Source organism: Lynx canadensis, chromosome A3, assembly GCF_007474595.2.
Source record: "Lynx canadensis isolate LIC74 chromosome A3, mLynCan4.pri.v2, whole genome shotgun sequence".
NCBI classification, from domain to species: domain Eukaryota; kingdom Metazoa; phylum Chordata; class Mammalia; order Carnivora; family Felidae; genus Lynx; species Lynx canadensis.
The window spans coordinates 118,178,852-118,198,912 of record NC_044305.1 but is presented as its reverse complement, the minus strand read 5'-3'; the positions used below and the strand labels follow the sequence as shown (position 1 = coordinate 118,198,912).

Here is a 20,061-nt window from a genome sequence, read left to right as displayed (position 1 = left end):
GGATGAGCCATGACGCTACGCCAGCCTGCCAGCAGCTCAGGGAGTTGCAATACCTGGGCCCCCTCTGCCCCATATTCTTGGGACGGACGGACGAACGGACACACACACACACACGAACGTGGGGCACATGCACTGTGGAGGGCGCGCGCACACACACACGCACGCACACGAATACGCAGAGGGGCTTGGTAGAGCCATCAATGAGGTTGAGTCTGGGGCCAGGGAACTCTGGGTGGGCCGGACAGAACAGCAGTATTGAAAAAAGGACACCACGGGCACAATTAGGTTTTGGCCTTTAGTCTGAAAAAGTGTTGATTGAAAGTGTACAACAGAGAGCGGGTGCAAGCGGCTGGGGGCCATGGAGCCGCCAATAAAAAAGAATGTCCTTAAATAAAGTTCACAGAGTAAAAACCAGAACCGCCAGTCTTCCCTCCAACACAACAGAGCACAGGCACAGAACCGGTGATGAGCCCCAAGGAGCAAGGAGAAGGCCAGGGAAGACAGCAGAGGCTCCCAGGCTGCTGTGTGGAGGGAGAGCCCTCTTTGGAATGGGCTGAGTAAAGCCACCCAGCTCCCCCTGCACACCTCATAACCACTGCTAAGGCTAAAGGAAAAAGACAAAACTCAGTCTCAGGTCCAGAGGGCTCAGAAAACAGTCTAGGTGGGCAGGGGTCTGGACAACCGTTAGTCCCGCTTGGCTTTCTTCTTATTGTCACTGTTGCCATTTTCTTCAGCCCCCTCAGAAGAGAGCACCTCCTCCAGTTTCCGCTTGCCACTCTCTGGCTGAAGCTCTGCTGTGTTTCGGGGCTTGAAGCAAATGATGATGCAGGTCATGTTGTCACACCCTGTACCGTCCCCAGAAGTATCTGGTGCCAGGCACTGATCCAGCAGCTACAAAAGGGACAGGGCAGCTCAGCTTCAGGGTTTGAATACCCTCCTAGGAACCTAAGCCCCCACAAGAGGGCTGACTGTGCTGAGACAGGGTGGTAGAAGGAGGGGAACAGGCAACAGATGTCCCAAACAGGCCACTTGCTAGCGTAAGAGGCATGAAGATATGTTAGGAAAATGAAGGAAGGTGGAACTTTCTAGTCAGGGTTTGGCATCAGTCGGTAATTAAGGATACTTCCCAGCTCTGGTCTTAGCTCTGGTCCAAAGACAAAACCTTGGCTATGCAGACCAGACACCCTCTTCTCCTCCACCCTGGCACTCACCTCTTCCACAATGGATGACAATAACCGAAGCTCCCCATTTTCATCACGCTGACTGATCTTTGATTGAATAAAGTCTATAACTTCCTGGCTGCTCATCACATTCCTGGGGTCAAAAACAATACTCTTCTTTAGTCCCAACAAAGCAGAATAGAGGAGTGTAGAGAGAGGTGATAGCCCCCCAGGGCCAATGCAAATACCTACAAAGATATCCTTAGCTCTGCCTTAGGCTTGGGGGTTTTGACACCAAGGTGTCTGCCTAGGCTCTAATTCTAGAGCAGCTTGAGAAAAGGTGCTGAATGCAGCCATTAGAGGGATGATAAAACCAAACCAGCTCAGAGACCTGTAAGAGAAGTAATGCTGCATAAAAGAGGGAATTTTAGGGCATTCCGCTGGTGCTCACCATATGCCATCACAGGCAATGACCATGAATTCGTGGTCGTCAGTGAGAGTCAGCACCTTGATGTCAGGAAGGGCTGAAATCATCTGTTCCTCAGGTGGCAAGTTCTTATTTCTCTTGTAGAAGTGGTCTCCTGAAGTAAAGGAACGGCTGGTTGATGAGTAGTTTAGGCACTCCCCACAGACCTGTGCTTAGGGCTGGTCAAGCCTTGCCATTCATTTCCCTTCTTGGCAAAGTTCCATAATCTAAGTGAATGAAAAACTGTGTTCCAGTTTTTCTAGTTGCAGCCCTATTTTCAGGTTGCTAAACCTTAGGTAGATCACTCACCTTTTTCATCATCCAAAAATGACAGCTATCTTACCTATCTCACGGAGATGTTTTAAGGACAGAGGTAATAATAGATACCAAAGTACTTGGCAAGGTACATGGGCCTATTAAGATTAAAGTTTGCTACTAGGTAGTCTGAAAGAGAGAGTAAGACCCCAGAAGTCTTTCCCATGCTTTCCTGGCCCTTACCAATGGCTCTGGAGAGGTTGAGGCCCCCGTTGACTCGCCCATCCATGGTGACCTTGCCACCAGCATTCTTGATGCGTGCTAGCTCCACTTCATCCTCTGGTTTGTGGTCATAGGACATGTCTAAAGCTTTGCCAGCCTCAGACACCACACAACGAGAGTCTCCCGCATTGGCTACAATCAACTGCTTCCCTCGTATCAGGGCCACCACCGCTGTTGTGCCGCTGTCAGAGCCAGGCTTAAGAGGAAGAAAGGAAGCATCATGGGATCTTCTGGACACAAGCTCCTCATTGGTACTCCCCAACCATTCACTTATGCTTTCTTCTCTCACTGGGACCACCAAGAGAGCTTTAACAAACAGGAGTGGCATGAACTTAATCTTTCCAAAGACCAGAGCATGCTCTCTTTCTTTTCTGAGCTAATTTTACCCTGAAGACCTAGTTCCACTTGTAGCATAAATCCCTGCATCGCCAGGACTTCAGTACTAAGGCAGCAAGGAGATCCCCTGTCACCAAATGACAATCAGGGGAATAACATTTGCCTCTTGGCTTTTCCAGACTCCTTGCTCCCCTTCCCTACACACCTCCTCTTTGCCTTCCATGCCAGGCACCATCATCTCCTCTTCTTCCTCGTCTTCTTCAGCCTCCTCAGTGTCATCCTCATCTTCCTCATTCTCTGCTTCTTCACTGCTGTAGCCATCCTCTTCCTCACTGCATTCCTGCCAGAGGGATGATCCCAGGCTGCTGAGACTGGGATGACCCCCTGCCCCCCTCCCCCCAACTTGTACTCAGAACCAAGAGCCCGGCCTGAACACGGATTCTGAGAACAATGAAAGATGCAACTATATGATCATGATAGAAAAATCCAGGGGAGGGGAGAGGGCCAGATGGGTATAACTGATATCCTAAACTGGGTTCGGAAGTCAGGAATAGTAAGTCCTGCAAAAGGCCAGGGCTCTCAGCCAAAAGCACCTTTCAGGCAACATGGCCAGAAAATAAGTGGCTCAGAGAAGGAAATATCCAAATATCTAAAGTAACAATCCCTACCTTCCTGTTCTCTCTTGGAGACAGACTCTGGGGCGCCTGGGGTGGCTCAGTCGGTTAAGCATCCGACTTCAGCTCAGGTCATGATCTCACGGTTCGTAAGTTTGAGCTCTGCACTGAGCTCTGTGCTGACAGCTCAGAGCCTAGAGCCTGCTTCAGATTCTGTGTCTCCCTCTCTCTCCACCCTTCCCCTGCTCACACTATGTGTCTCTCTCTCTCTCTCTCAAAAATAAACATTAAAAAAAATAATAATAATAATAAAAGACAGACTCTGAAAGGCTAGAACTAGATCTGTATGTTATAGTATCGACAAAGGAAGAGGTTAGAGGGCTAATGGTTCCTATGTTGGTGGAGATAATGAATTCAAGTAAAGCCTGGAATATAGGCCTTGGGGGATCCTGTAAAAATAGGAGAAGATGGTGGGCACCAAGCTTAGTAGAGCATGCAACTCTTGATCTTGGGGTTGTGAGTTTAAGCCCCACGGTGGGTGTAGCAATTACTTAAAAAAAAAGAGAGAGAGAGAGAGAGAGAAGGAAAGGAGTTGAAAGCTATGTATGGTAACCACACAGGCCTTTTCTGCAAATTCAGTATCTGTCTGCTCCCACTGCCCTTACCTCACTGTCTTCCTCTTCCTCCTCTGCCTCATCTGACTCATCCTCACTGTCCTCAAAGAACTTGGACTTAGCAATTCGAGGCAGCTTGTCAGAGGCTGAAGAGCAGGAAGGCCCAGCCTCACCAGTGGGAGTGCCAGGTTCGCCACCTTGGCCTGCCTCAGTCCCACGTTCTGAGTTGGAGGAAAGGCCTGTGTGGGCCTTGGCTGTGGGGCCATTTTCCTCTGAAGAAGTTTCCCTAGATGGGTCCTCAGGTCCGGCTTCCCCATTGAGGCCCTGGGACCCTGGTTCCTCGCCTGTCCCAGCTCCAGATTTGCTGTGGGGAGCACCCTTGTGACAGTTCTGCCCGTAGCGCGTGAGCAGCTCTTCAATAGTCATGGTAGCCTCTTCATGCAGCAGCGCAGCTTCCTCATTGTCCACTGCAGGGAAGAGGCTGAATCAGTACCCCCACACCAGACTCTTCATAGGACCAGTCCTTTTTCCTGCCTCCCAGCCTTTGCAGGCCTGAGTTCCAACTTCCCCACTCCCTGGGGTCTCAGAAGACCCCTTTGGTTTCTTCTCAGATAACGTCTGCCTGCATAGACTTCCTTTAGTCTTTGAGTTTCACCCTCTTCTTAGTCAAAGGAACACTAGTTACTATAGTTCTCTTATCACCTCTTATTCTTGATTGATAAGTAGAAAGCTCATTATGGCTGAGGACCCAGGAAGCCCACAATGCTAGTCTTAGGCCTACAGCCCAGGCTTAAGGACTGGCTGCTGAGGCTAATGACAACTCCTGTCTAGAAAAAAGAGGTCACATAAACATTAACAGGAACCAGAGAGACCCTACCACAATGACAAAATATATATAAAATGCTTACAACTATGGACACTAGGCACAAAGGTTAATTTTTTCTCCCTTCATAACCTCATGTAGTGTAGCAGAACATAAGGTTCTCTAATGTGGGGACTCCCCAAGTCCGTATGAAGTCATCCTCTCTTAGAATTGACACTGAAATAATATATATTAAAGAAGAGTTCTTTAAAATGCAGATTTCCTCTCAAACAAGGGATGCCAGCAACACTCACCATCATCTTCATCAGCTACTTTTTCTTTTTCATCCTCATCCTCAGTGGGTCGCCCTGCAATCTGTGCCAACTCCTTTATGACTTCCTCAGTGGTCAGTTTGGCATCAATAGCCAAGAAGGCATCTTCTAATGCCTGGATGTAAGCAAAAGAGTATAAGGCAAGTGTCAGAAAAAGTACAGGAGGTACAAAATAAATTGCCTATATACAATCTGGGTAAAAAAATGGCATGCAAGTTACAGGGTGATCTGCCACATGAGGAGACACTCACATATAAATAAAAACCAGTTCAGAGACCTGGGAATAATGAGGCAACTCTAAGAAGGCTCAAGTGAGGATAAGCTTGTTTGGGGCATAGAATTCTTTAAGAAATGCAGTAAGCAGGGGCGCCTGGGTGGCTCAGTCGGTTGGGCAGCCAACTTCGGCTCAGGTCATGATCTCGCGGTCCGTGAGTTCGAGCCCCGTGTCGGACTCTGTGCTGATAGCTCAGAGTCTGGAGCCTGTTTCAGATTCTGTGTCTCCCTCTCTCTGACCCTCCCCCGTTCATGCTCTGTCTCTCTCTGTCTCAAAAATAAATAAACGTTAAAAAAAAAAAAAAAAAGAAAAGAAATGCAGTAAGCAGCAGCTTACCGGCAACAAGAAAGGAAAAACCACAGGACTGGAAAATAAGGGAGAGCCTACAGAAGTAGAGAAGGAGCATTATGATAAGACAGACCTTTTGTAGCTTGCCTTCTTTGTAGGCCTTCTGATCTTTGATGATATCAGGAAGATATTTGGCACAGTACAAGGCAACTTCCTCCCCTAGGAAACAGGTAAGGTCACCCAGAGCACTGCTTCCCACATATAAAGTTATATAATATTTACATGCCATACTGGACTGAACCCCAAGGGTTGAAGAAATGAATATCTTATACAACTGAAAGACAACTTACACTTTTAACTTATACAATTTGAAAGACAACTGTTTAGGAAGTTCTGATCCAGAAAATGGATTTCACCATCAACTCTCTCAGGGCTATGTTAATATACCTTTTGTCTTTTCTTACCTGCATACTTAATTCTCAGTGGAAAAAAGATAAATTGTAATATAGGAACAGGCTTTTCGGATTAAAACAAGGTCTGGTGAGATTATAAACCAATACAATATCCAGTTAGGAAGGCAGAATGGCAGAATAGAGAAAAACAGCACTAGGAATGGAAACGATATCTTACAACCAGAACCTTGGAAAGGAAAAGAACAAAGGACCTGTTCTTGCCCTCTAAAGTCTAGAACTAGGGTTCAAGAATGTCACCAATATGATCTGCTACCATTACCTCCATGTCCATCATAGACAGAAAACATTGCTGTCTCACTGTCCAGCTCAGGAATACAGTTGTGAGCATCCTAGGAAAAAGAGAGCATAATTAGCATTTCTCAAGATCAAAGGATGTTCTTCCTTGTGCCACCTCACTCAGGTCATGAGGATTTCCTTCACACCTTAATCTCACTAACCCTTCCCTGAACTACATGGCCTAGAAATAAGAAAGGAAACGGGATGATAAAATAAGAAAAGAAATACAGGGGAGGGAGAAAGGAAGCAAGGCAAGGGAGGGAAGTAGGGGAGGAAAGGAAGGGAGAGAAATGAATCAGTTCACTTTCTCTGCAGTCTAGCAGCCTCAGCCTAGGAGATCTCGGAGTCCAGATGGCAGAATGTTTGACTGTTGGAACTCTAGACCTGACCCTTTTGGTTTGCGGCAACTATGGGAAGAACCAGAAAAAAGGCTTTAAAGTCTCTTCCAGACCCATTCTATGAATCAGTGAACTTCAAGGAAGAAAATCCTAGGGAAGATAGCAAAAAGAGACCTGAGGGCATTACCAATCTGAAAAGTTTCTGGGAGAATCCTAAAACAGCCTAAGAGAAAGCACTAGGAATTTGTAAAACTATATACACTTATACTGCCACTTTCCCAAAGCACCATCTAAATAAATTATTCCCTCTTCTAAGTTTAACTCACTCATGAAGTTGCCCTCAGGTTAGGCAGAGGATATATTTACAAAAGAATCTTCCCAATAAATAATATTCTTAAAACTATACTGTGCTTAGATTTTGTTAACTAAAATTTACAATGTCCCATATGATCAGCCTTCCCACCTCCTACCCCCAGATGGAAATGACATATCATTCAACACTGATGGCATAGTACACCTGAAGAGAAGTCTGCAATGGCCCTGCTGCAACAACATCATGGTTGGAAGGCTGGAACTGATCAAATTCTTCTAATCACAAAACTCTGCCACCCCAAACAAATATTCTAGTCTGTGCCATAGTTCAAGCCAAGACCACTGAACCTAGGTGAGCATGTGCTGCAGCTTACTCTGCCCCATCTGGGAAAACAACCCCACCTCTCTTTTAGGTACTTTCTACAAACAAAAAGAATGCAATCAGCTATTTACTTTGATTGATTATCCCCGTGTAAGTCAATGGTTCTCCTCCTATTTCTGGCATTTAAAATTTTTCTAGTTGTATCAATACTTAGGAAATCAGTGCAGTGGTTCTTCTGTTGTCCCTGAAATAAGACTATGCCTTCGTTATACAAACCTAGAAGATAAAAGCTATTGTTCTTAAGTTTATTTATTTTGAGAGAGAGAGAGAGGGCATGCGTAGGAGAGGGGCAGAGAGAGAATCCCAAGCAGGCTCTGCACTGTCAGCACAGAGCCCGATGCGGGAGCTCAAACTCCCAAACCGTGAGATCATGACCTGAGCCGAAATCAAGAGTCGGACACTTAACCGACTGAGCCACCCAGGCACCCTAAAAATAAAAGCTATTTTAAGGTAGTAAATGAGAGAATGGAAAAATAGCTATTTTGTATTTCCCTCTCATTGATTCCAGGAGAAAGTGTCCCAGAATCTAACGGGCTGCCATGGAGGGCACACAATGGCCTATCTAAGGTTGTCAATAACTGCCTCTGAGTCTCATCCCCAGGATCCAGAGAGCACTACCAACCACACATCATCTTCACCCTCTCCCAACCACTCCACCACCAGCCACACTGCCCTCCCTTCCGTCTAAGCCAGGGTTAGACCTTACTGAACCTACTCCTTCTCTCCATCTTTTGACCTATATGACTATCTATTGCTCCAACATCCTCCACCAGTGTTTCTCAGACTTCATTTGTTCATTCACTCATTTCTTCACCAAATATCTGACTATCCGCTATGTGCGAGGATCAGTTCTGGGTATTTGGAATATATCAGTGAATAAAATGAAGATCTGCACTTCATAAAAAACCTTACATTCTCATGAGGGAAATACACATAAACACAATAAATAGGTAAATCATATAGCATTACGATATAACACTTACAGAAAGAGGATGGTGCTATGGAATAAAGAAAAGGCAGAATGGAGGAGGACCGGGTTGGATTATAGAAAAGTGACGGGAGAACTGAATTGGCAAAGGTATGAGTGTGTAAAGGCTTGCTAAAGCCATAAGAAACTATACCTCAGCAGTCACTACCTAAGTCGTGCTGTGAGTGTCTAATGAGTTTGGCAAAACAGTTGTGTCATATTGACGTTGACTTTAATTCTGATGATTTTGTAGTATGGTTTGTTGGCATGGAAGTTATGCCCAGTTCTGTTTGTACACATTTAGGTAACATTAAATTAAAATTGTTTTAGTGAAATCTGGAGTTCCACAAGTATTGCTTTCCTTAAAAAAAAAAAAAAAAAAAAATTCATGGAAGATCTCCAAGATATTTTGTTAAATAAAGAAAACAAAGTGCAGAAGGAAAGCAAGTACAGAATGCTATATTTAGTAAACTGCTTTTGTGTAAGAAGAGGGAGCATGGAATAGATATTTGTCTTCTCACACTGTAATACCATACGAATACACAGAAAACTAAGAAAAGCAGGTTAACTGTGGGATGGGAGCAAGACTGAGCCATGGGAATGTTTAGCTTTTTCAAAAGTAAATTAAATATTTTTAGGAGACTCAATATTTCACTGAAATTTGAGAAATTAGTCCAACTAATTCCACTTTTTTGATAGGGGAGGGAAGAGCAGTCTTCTTGTCCACTGCTTCCCAGTGGAATAGGACAATCAATCGGTCTTTCTCTGTCCTGCAATGCCACTCTAAGTCAAAGCTGCACCATCTCTTTTGAACCCACAACTCTATTCAAATTACCTTTTTCACTTCCTCATCTACTTCTCACAAAAGCATTGAAGTAGATCTAATCTCAGTGAACATATGAAAAAATACTTAACCTCAACAGCAAAGAAATGAACATTAAAAACAAGGAAATATCCTTTTGTGCAAATTAAAATAATGGAAAAGATTAATAATAACCAGTGGTAATAAGAGAGAAGTAGGGGCGCCTGGGTGGCTCAGCTGGTTGAGCGTCCGACTTCAGCTCAGGTCACGATCTCACAGTCTGTGAGTTCAAGCCTCGCATCGGGCTCTGTGCTGACAGCTCAGAGCCTGGAGCCTGCTTCGGATTCTGTGTCTCCCTCTCTCTCTGCCCCTCCCCTGCTCACGTTCTGTCTCTGTCTCTCTCTCTCTCAAAAATAAACAATAAAAAAAAAAAAAAGTTAAATAAAAACACATTCCCATATCCTGATCAACAAGAATATAAATAGTACAGCCTTCCTGGAGCACAATTTGGTAATATGTATCAAAATTTCAAATGTGCATGCCCTTTGATACAGTAATTGGACTTCTAAAAGTTTATTTTATGGAAGTAATAAGACGAGGGTACAAGAATATGTATAATAATGTTCATTACAGCATTATTTATAGTAAAGAACAACTATAAACATCGAAATATCCATGAAGAGATTAGATTACAAGTAGTACATCCTTCCAAAAGAATACATGCAGTTATTAGAAACAAATATGCGTTGGGGCGCCTGAGTGGCTCAGTCGGTTAAGCGTCCGATTTCAGCTCAGGTCATGATCTCACGGTTTGTGAGTTCGAGCCCCACGTCTGGCTCTGGGCTGACAGCTCAAAGCCTGGAGCCCGCTTCGGATTCTGTGTCTCCCTCTGTCTGCCCCTCTGCTGCTTGCACTCTGTCTCTCGCATTGTCTCAAAAATAAATAAACGTTAGAAATAAATATGCGTTAATTTAGAAATAAGTCCACAATATACTAAGTGACAAAAAGACAGGAAAAAAAACACACATATGCTAGAAATCTGGAAGACCACATTATGTATCAAACTGCATGGAGAATAAGAGTTGGGTAATAATAATTATTCTGCTTTTCTACATTTAAAATTTTTGTACAATATGCCATATTATTCCAGTTTGAATGCTTATGACAGTAAAACAAACCTATGAACTGTCTTCTGAATTGCCACGCTACAATATGATCACTGGCCAGTTATCTCTTGGTGTGCCTCCATTTTCTCTTCAATGATAGAGGAATCATCCATAGATGATGCCCAACATAGATTCACCTTATACCTTGAGGTGTCAGTTCCTAGAACTACTCCACACTACCTTCCCTTCTACTGCCTGGTGAGTCTTTGGATCTATATTATCACCTGGAACTACCTTTTCTAAGCACTTTCGTTTCCCCTTTTGCATCTCTGTTCATTGCCTCCATACCTTTACCTACCCTTGCTTTTCTTTCTCTCTGACCCTTTCTGAGCCAGAGCCAAGTCTGTCAACACTGTCTCTTAGCAATCTAGAAAAACTCATCCAACCTCGTATAACCCGACCAACTGCTTTCTTTACACCTGAAATCAGAGCCACTAAGTATTGCTAGTCATAAAATGTCATGAAATCATGTTGGTTGTTTGTGCACCTACTTCCATCATTCAGCATTTTTTTAGTGTTTTGCATTGACACTTAAATATATTGACTGCAGCCAGTCATAAACCTTTCCCACACTGTTCAAGGTCTCAATGCTCTTCTTTCACTCTTAGCAGATGAGCTAACCTCTTGCTTTACTTAGATCAAGGTCATATATCAAGAACTACTTCATCATCTGTATTCTACCTCAAAATTTTTCTACAGCTTTACTTAACCTCTCCTTCACTTCTGCCTCCAAAGCAGTGTTTCTCCCCCCCTTTCTTTTTAATTCAACAAAGCATCCATTAAACCATTTATTGGAAACTGGTTAAAATGATCTCTCTTCTTATTTTTTATTTATGTATTTATTTTTTTAGATTTACATGCTTAAACTCCTGATCTCAAAACCTTTTCCTTCAAGATCTTACTACACAGAGCAGGCAATAACCATAACAGCAACCCAAATAGCTATTTTGCAGGCTTCATTTTTCCCAACTATTGTATATAATTAAACAGTAAAAACCGTGTCAGCTTTCTTGAAAGTTCTTGTGGGTTCTGTGAAGTTCCAGTTGCCTGTTTCTATAGGATGCCTTTCTCCACTTCAAACTTAACATATATAAACAGAAACTCAGCAGTCTTCAAACACTCAGAACTTCCCCTACAGGTCTTATTTCTGTTCATGGAATCTTTCCTAGGCAACACTTAATACCAGACCTCCTTGACTTCCTGGCTCTCTTCCACCATCCATCACCAAGTCCTACTAAGTTTTCCTTCATGACTTTGTTCATGAATTACTTTACTCTTAATAGCATTTTATCTTCTCTCCTGCCTCTACTCTCTGTCCCTGTAGTCCAACCTACATACATCCAGATACCAGATTATACTTCCCAATATTTTATTGCTAGAAGCTTCAATGGATTCTACTGCATATCAGATTAATTCCACATAACTTACAAGCAGTTAAAGGCACTCAATCATCATTCCTACCCATCTCTATAACCTAATCTCTTACCTTTCATACCATTCCCCAAAAGAAACTACTCCACTCTTGAACTGATCACCCCAACCCAGCAAGGTAGCAAGCATGCCTCAGTCTTCCCTCTTTCTAATATCCTTCTTCTTCTCCTTCCACTTTCCTCCTTTCCTTTTGTCCCATTTTATAAACTCTCCGTAAGGTCCAGTTAGTCTTACCAGCTCTAAGAAATCTTTCTCAGTCACACCAATACTCTGATCATTCCCCTCTCTAAACTCAGAATATACCATCTTGTATTATTATCCAGCATTCCATGGGGGAAAAGAGACTCTTAGGTCCCAAACTAGATTGTAAACCAGAATGAAAGCAAAGATGGTCTTAAATGTTTTTATAGCTTAAAAATAAATAAATAAATAAAAAGTCTTTACAGCTTTTGGGCCTAAAAGTAGGTTCTGCAACATCATAGGACTTCCATGTCTGTTTTTGACAGTGAGTCCCCAGTTGCCTCAGGACAAATACCTTATGGATGCCTCCTCCTTCATTTCCTACTCTAAACCCAGAGATGTATCATAAAACAATAACCACTGATAGTCTGGAGGAGATGACTCAGAACACACAGGTCACCTGAGTCAGGACTCTTAGGCCTTGCCTTACTTAAATCATGTATCACACAGAACCTTTTGACCTTCTAGACAACCAATGGATCTGTATGAATAAAAGCCCGGTTATCCTGCCTGATGTCAATCTCCTAAGGTTATAAATACATCCACAAAAGTTCCTGTTTTCATGGATGACCAGCCATTTAGATTTATGATGCATAAATTTATCTAAATCTTTACAAACTAAGATTAAAAGGTTGAAGGTGGTTGGGAACTACATTTTCGGTTTTAAAAAGTCATGTATTACTATCTGACTTTTAAAATTATATGCATATATTACTTCAGTGCTACAGAATGAATGTTTTGTGTCTCCCTACAATTCCTATGTTGAAATGTAATCCCCAATGTGATGCTGTCTGGAGGTGGGGTGTTTGGGAGGTAATTAGGTCATGAGGGAGGAGCCCTCATGAATGAGATTAGTGCCCTTATAAAGAGACCCCAGAGAGCTCCCTTGCCTTGAAAATACATCTAGAAGGCAGCTATCTATGAACCTGAAAGTGGGTCCTCAGCAGACACCTTAGTCTTGGATTTTGCAGCAGGATCTTGAAGATGTATTTGTATATCCATGTTCACAGCAGCTTTATCCCTAACAGCTAAAAGGCAGAAACAACCTAAGTGTCCACCAACAGATGAATGGATAAAGAAAATGTGGTATACTCATACAATGGATACTATTCGGCCTTAAAAAGGAAGGACATTTTGACACATGCTATAACATGGATGAACCTTGAGGACATTATGCTAAGTGAAACAAACCAGTCAAAAAATAACAAATGTGTCTTTCTATGAGGTACCTAGGATAGTCAAATTCATAGAAACCGGAAGTAGAATGGTTGCCAGGAGCTGGTGGCAAGGGGAATGGGGAGCTGTTTAACTGGTATAGAGTTTCAGTTTTGCAAGATGAAAACACTTCTGGAGACTGGTTGCCCAGCAGTGTGAATACACTTAACACTACTGAACTGTACAATTTTTAAATGGTTAAGATAATAAATTTTGTTATGTTTATTTTATCACAACTTAACATAAAATACACACACACACACACACACACACACACACACACACACTTCCCACAAAGAAAAGCCCAGTCTCAGATGGCTTCACTGGTAAATTCTACCAGCTATTTTTAAAAGAATGATACCAACTCTTCACAAACTCTTCCAATGTATAGAAAAGGAGGCAACACTTCCCAACTCATTCTATAAGGCCAGTGTTATCCCGATACCAAAGCCACACAGACATTACAAGAAAACTACAGACTTAATATCATAAAAGGTAGCAATACTCCTCAACTGATTCTACAGATTCAGCACGAGCCCAATCAAAATTCCAAGTGCCTTTTGCACAGAAATTGACAAACTGACCCTAAATTCATACAGAAATACAAGGGACCCAGAAAAGAAGAAACAATAAAAAGAACAAAGTTGGAAAACTCACACTCCTTAACTTTCCTAACTTCAAAACTTAACACAAAGCAATGGTAACCAAGAGAGTGTGGTACTGGCATAATGATAAGTAGATAGATCAATGAAACAGAATTAAGAGTCCAGAAATAAATTCCCATTATTTGTAGTCAAATGATCTTAACAATGATGCCAAGATAATTTAATGAGGGAAAAGAATGACTTTTAAAAAAATAGTTTATGTTTATTTGTTTTTGAAGAGTGGGGGGAGCAGGCAGGGGCAGATAGAGAGGGGAAGACAGAGAATCTGAAGTAGGCTCTGTGCTGAGTCCAACAAAGGCTTGAACTCACAAACCATGGAATCATGACCTGAGCCAAAGTGGGCCACTTAACGGACTAGACCACCCCGGCACCCAAAAGAATGACCTTTTTAACAAATGATGCTGGGACAAGTATATATCCATATGCAAAAGCATGAAACTGGACCTCTTCTTTACACCATTCACAAAAATTAATCTAAAATGGATGTAAGAGCTAAAAGTATAAAACTCTTAATAGAGAAACTGGACTTCATCAAAATTGAAAGTTATCGTGCTTCAAAGGACACAAACAAGAAAGCAAAAACGCACCCCACAGAATAGGAGAAAATCATATCTGATAAGGAAATTGTATCTAAAATATATAAAGAACTCTTACATCTCAATAAAAAGACAACCCAATAAAAATAGACAAAGGATCTGAATAAACATTTCTCAAAAGATATATAAGTGGCAATTAAGACAAGAAAAGATGCTCAAATGTGATAAGCTACCAGGGAAATACAATAACAACCACAATGAGATACCATTTCACACCCACTAAAATGGCTATAATAAAAAAGATGATAACAAGTGTAGGGAGGATGTAGAGAAATTGACACCTTCCTTCCTATATTGCTGGTAAAAATGTAAAAGGGTGCAACCACTTTGCCAAAGAGTTAGGTAGGCATCTCCTCAAAATGTTAAACATGGAGTTACTGTATGATGCAGCAATTCCACTCCTAGTATATATTCAAGAGAAATAAAAACTTATTTCCACGCAAAGAAATTGTAAATGTAAGTTCATACCATCATTATTCATCATAGCCACAATATGAAAATACAAATATCCATCAACTGATGAATGGATAAACAAAATGTCCACACAATGGAATATTATTCAGTAAAAAGAATGAAGTACCGATTCATGATACAACATGGATGACTCTTAGAAATATTGTTTAGTAAAAGAAGGCAGACATAAAAGGAGACATATGCATAATTCCATTTATGTGAAATGTTAAAAATAGATAAATATATAGAATATCATGTAAATTAATGGTTGCTAGGGATTAGAGGAAGGGAGATACGGAGTGACTGGTAATAGTTAAATTGTTTCTTCTTGGGGTGATAAAACTGTTCTAAGATTGATAGTGGTAATGGTTGTACAACTCTGAATATATTAACCATTGAAATGTACACTTTAAATGGATATGGCATGTGAATTACATCTCAATAAGATTCTTAAAAAAGAAGTCTGCATATAATTTTTTAAAGTTTATTTATTTTGAGAGAGCATGCGTGTGCAAGTGGAGGAAGGGCAGAGAGAGGGAAAGAGAATCCCAAGCAGGATTCTCCACACTGTCAGCGTGGAGCCCCAATGTGGGGCTCAAACTCACACACTGTGAGATCATGACCTAAGCCAAAGTCGAATGCTTAACCAACTGTGCCATCCAGACACCCATACATACATTTTCAAGTACTATATATGATTAAAAGTTGATAGACTGCATCTTTGAACAGGATCTAAAGGGAAACCAAAAACTCCATTGAAATCAGTACTCTGTTTAAAGCATGTCATTACACATCAGTGATGCTTCAAGTTCAGTTCTAAAGGTTTATGCTTCCAGACAGCACAATTTTAATAACAGCTCACAATGGCAAGAACTACTGACCAGATCTATTAAACTTCCACACTCGAATTCAAAGCACAGTTCCTTACCTTACCTCTCAAAGTACAATTCCAAGATGATAACCCAATAGAGGATCAGGGTGGAGAAGCAGCAGTAACATCTGCTATGTGATTGGGCGATAGAAATAACTTATGTAAAATATTCTTGAAATCTTGAGGAATAAAATCTGATTGTAACTTCCTGTTGCTTAAGAACTTACAAAGGAATCATATAGTAGAAAACAATTTCTCCATATGCGTGGATATGTATTTGATTTCATGTCATACTATCTCTGAATTGTGAAGAATAGTTACGACATGCTAATCAAATGCCCTTTTATAAAAGTTGCTTAACTGCATCCTAGACAAAGGAATTCTGATCTGGTTCAATAAATAAAAAGTGCTTTAAGATACAGAGATGAGGCACTAATCTAAGAATCAAACAATACTGGGGCGCCTGGGTGGCGCAGTCGGTTAAGCGTCCGACTTCAGCCAGGTCACGATCTCGCGGTCCGCGAGTTCGAGCCCCGCGTCAGGCTCTGGGCTGATGGCTCAGAGCCTGGAGCCTGTTTCCGATTCTGTGTCTCCCTCTCTCTCTGCCCCTCCCCCGTTCATGCTCTGTCTCTCTCTGTCCCAAAAATAAATAAACGTTGAAAAAAAAAAAAAAAAAGAATCAAACAATACATGTTCTTCAGCCTCAGATACCCTCTCTTAAGTGGAACCCCACAGCATTCTTGTGGTATCCCATTTTATATTTTGCCCCATTAATACAATTATTGAAACTGTCATGTAGGTATCTTAAGAATTTTCTGCTTAACATGCTCTACATTCAATTCTAGGTGACCCCTGTATGACCACTAATAAGCCAGTTTCTATATGGCAATAAACAGCTAGTCTACTCAAAAGTGTATCCTAGGTATTGATAGTGCCTTTTAAAGAAGGCAAATATATTTCACAGAATTAAAAAGAAAAAAATTTAACTCCCCATAGAAAGCAGTTTTGTCACTTCCAGAGAACCTCACAACCCAAAAGTATCCATGTCCCTTAAAACTACATCAACTCAAACTATTTTCAGATTTGATTTCTCATTAGCCACCAAAAACTCAGAGCCTTTCCAAATATATTTCTCAGGCACCCTTCCACAACCTACCTGTTAACCCCCAAAATACATACCTCAACCAGCTTGAGGATCCCTCCAAACCATGGAGAAGGAAGAAGGGAAGGGAACATCAACTGTGGTATTTTGTTTACCCCTCCTCAAAACACCCTGGTTCCACAGCAAGAGGGGCTGGAGAGAGGCAGAAAGTATAAAATGCCAGCTATTGATAGTTGCCATCCTTGCCTCAAGAGAAGGGGTAAAATAGTACTAAGACTGAATCTATTCATCAATCAGGATTTGAGCAACCTCTTGTAATGTGTATTGGCATGAAAAACTTACCTCAAAGGAATCATTAGGACCAAGCAATTAAGGTCAACATACTGAATAAACTGGTGGAATTGAGTCCTAAAGCTTAAGAGGAACAGGTGTGTACACTTTCTGAAAAGATAAGATTCACTAAGAGGCTACAAGTCATAGTTATTTTCTTGCCATAGCGAAGAAAGTACGTTATACTTTGGACAGAAAGGAATCAAAGTCAGAAGGAAAACTACTGATGTAGCACAAAACTACTTGATATAGCCCCACATAGGGCTTCAAGAGGGTCTAGTTAAGTATATTTAACCATTCAAACGAAGGTAAATTCAGAAATAGCTTAATAGGAAGATTTTAAAACCCGAACTGGTTACCTCTCAGGAAGACTAGGATCTAAGGAATAGTCTAACAAGATCTCTACAAACCAAACAGCTGGTGATGAAAAAAGTCCTTTTCTAATTACCAGAAGAGAAACCAAAAATAAAGGGAAATACCCTGCAGAGAAACAAACAGCACAGAACCACTGAGCAAACAACTTTGAAAACTAAATATCCAAACAACTCAGTTTGTAAAGAAAACTAGAAAGAAGGGTACCCCCAAAACAGAAAAACTGCAGCAGAGAAGAGAGTGGAAAACAAGGACTGAGAAACCTGCCAGAAAAGCCTTTTCACGGTAACATGAGAAGAAAGTCACCTCAGATCTTACAATAGTAACAGAAAATGCCATAGAAATGGGACCTCCAGACTAGCAACTAACCCAAACCCCAACCTTACATTAAGGTTTTCCTTTTGAAGCTATATCCAAATATTTCTAACACTCAGACAATTACATTCACCAAGGACCCAGTAAGCTCAATGCTGAGCACCACACTGGAATATGAACGCTATGCTTCAGGTTGACACAGACGATAAGTGTCCAATAAGTGTCTTGAACAGTTTCATCCCACAGATTCTTTCCACCAAGAAATAAATGTCCTAACTTTTCTGGGCCTCAGTTTCTGAGCTGTAAAATGCGGGAGCCAAATTAGATGAGCTGAACCATAGGATCCCCTTCCTTCTTGAAATGTTATAGCTACTGACAGAATTGTTTAAAGTCTGCTGTGGGTATGAAAGTGGAGTCTGAGAACAAACCATTTAAGTTTATACTGTCATTCCAGAGCTAACCACAGGGAGGAGCGAGGGATTTGAAGAAATTCCCGAGGGAGACACTATTAGGCTGTTAAACTGAAGTCCACCTAGTAAGTGGATAAACCCTTAATCCCAGAAATAATTAGAGCATTTCCCTGGCCCTTCTGCCTAGCTCTCACAACACTCTTCACAAAGACATGTCTTACACATGTCTTTCTACCTTTCCTTTCTACCATGGTTTTTCCTGTTCTCCTTGTAGTGTCACATCCATTTTGCCCAATATTACTCCTTTTTATCCAGAAATTTTCCACCTTTCCCTTTTATCCAGAAGAAATTTTCTAGAAAAGAAAAGTCAGTTCTTTACAGGTTAAAGTTCTTTATAGATTATGATGAAATGATTACAAATCAAGGAAACTATAAACTACAGTCAGCACAGGCAAATGACAATTACAGAGTAAGTTTCAGAAAAATCCCGAGGAAAAAAATATCAAGCATAATAAAAAAGTAATGATACCGAATGACAAAACTCAAGCTTTCCAAAGGTCGTAAAAGGCCCTGAAGAGAATACAAACGAGTGACAATTCTTAGGGGTCAGGGCGAGCTTCTGAAATTAACATTCGGTGCCCAGAGCCAAGTAACTAGGTGTTGAGAATTTCAAACAGACTACTTGCCTAGGCTTCCTTTCACTGTCAAACTCCTCGTCTAAAAAGGCCTCTCACATCACATATTTAAGGCGGGGGGGGGGGGGGGAGTAGTCATTCCCGTCTATTCTCTTCGTCCTCGCAAAAGTAAATGAATAAATCGTCCCTCTTTTCATCTTAACTCCCACACTACACCTCACACCGTTTATGAGCCTGGAGGGCTGGGCTGGCAGAAGAGGATGGCGCGAAGGCACGAGGAGAGGGCGGTCAGTGGGCGGAAGGTGCCTCTCCCCACATGGCCGAGATCTCGCCGCCAAACTGGCCACCGGCACACGGTCCCCAAGCACCGGCAGTTCCCTCTCGGCCCCGGGCCCACTCTCGCTGCCGCCCGTCAAACTGCCGCCGCAGCCAAAGCTGCACGCTCCCGATAAGGACCCTTCCCTGGGGATGACCCCATCCCCCCGCTCCCTTTCTCCGTCAGGTTCCCGCCCTGCAGCGGCCCGCCTCTGGGCCTCTCCCGCCTCACCTCCATGGAGACGCGCCAGCCTTGCATGGCGGAGAAACCGTAGGGCAGCGGCAGGCGCGAGGCGCCGACCCCGTCCCCAGAGCACTTCACCGTGTTGGGTTGGGAGAGGTAGGCACCCATGGCGGCTGCTGGCCAGCGGCCTCAGGAGCAGGCGAGCGGGACGCGACCCGTGCCGGCGCCGGAGCCCCGGGGGCACGCGTGGCAGGAGCGGGCCCGGCAGTACGGCCGACACAAGGTGCCGGTGAAAGGCGCGAGGCCGGCCAGGAGGCGGTAACGGGACGGGAGCAGAGACGGAGCGGAAGCGGAAACGGCGCCGCTCCAGACCCCGCCCGGCCGGCGCGGCGCGGCACGGCGCGGCGCTGCGGGAAGTCATTTCCTTAGCAACTCGCCCCGCCCGCGGGGACAACGGCCCGCCCAACGGCTGCTCCCGCGAGACTGGCGCGGTCACGCCTACCAACGGTGGCTCAGCCTGCCACCCGCGGTTTCGCCAGAGTTTGGCCCCCCGGAGCTGTCCCCTGCTGTCTCCCGCTATCCCCGCCCCACCTTCGCTGCCCTACCCTGGCCTGTCGCGTGTTTGTCTGAAGCTCTTTTGTGTCGGACCCGGCGCTCCGGATCCATCCTCCAGTGTGTCAGCTCCCTCTCCCCATCGCGGGCTCAGACTCCGCAAACCCGCCGGATTGGGCTCAATTAAAGTTTACTAGCATTTGCTCTGAGCGCTTGAAGTACCTGACCCGGCCTTA

General features: G+C 43.0%; 1 protein-coding gene across 1 annotated transcript; it reads right to left on the bottom strand.

Moving 5' to 3' along the window:
- Positions 1 to 276: 276 nt before the first annotated feature.
- Positions 277 to 19,595, bottom strand: PPM1G (protein phosphatase, Mg2+/Mn2+ dependent 1G). The gene is made up of 10 exons (XM_030311426.1): positions 19,322 to 19,595; positions 6,156 to 6,225; positions 5,557 to 5,642; positions 4,844 to 4,976; positions 3,779 to 4,194; positions 2,705 to 2,839; positions 2,125 to 2,359; positions 1,612 to 1,741; positions 1,212 to 1,314; positions 277 to 891 (listed from the first exon to the last, which is right to left on the bottom strand). The coding sequence occupies exons 1-10, from the start codon at positions 19,439 to 19,441 to the stop codon at positions 685 to 687; spliced, it is 1,635 nt and encodes a 544-aa protein (XP_030167286.1). The 5' UTR covers positions 19,442 to 19,595; the 3' UTR covers positions 277 to 684.
- Between the last annotated feature and the right edge of the window lie 466 nt (positions 19,596 to 20,061).

Bases quoted from the DNA above. Each gene is read 5' to 3' on its own strand.
- PPM1G (XM_030311426.1), bottom strand. From the start codon at position 19,441: ATGGGTGCCTACCTCTCCCAACCCAACACGGTGAAGTGCTCTGGGGAC. The intron at 4,195-4,843 runs GTGAGTGTTGCT...TCTTCCCTGCAG, and splicing joins AGTAGCTGATGAAGATGATG to TGGACAATGAGGAAGCTGCG. The intron at 2,360-2,704 runs GTGTGTAGGGAA...CTTCCTCTTAAG, and splicing joins GCATGGAAGGCAAAGAGGAG to CCTGGCTCTGACAGCGGCAC.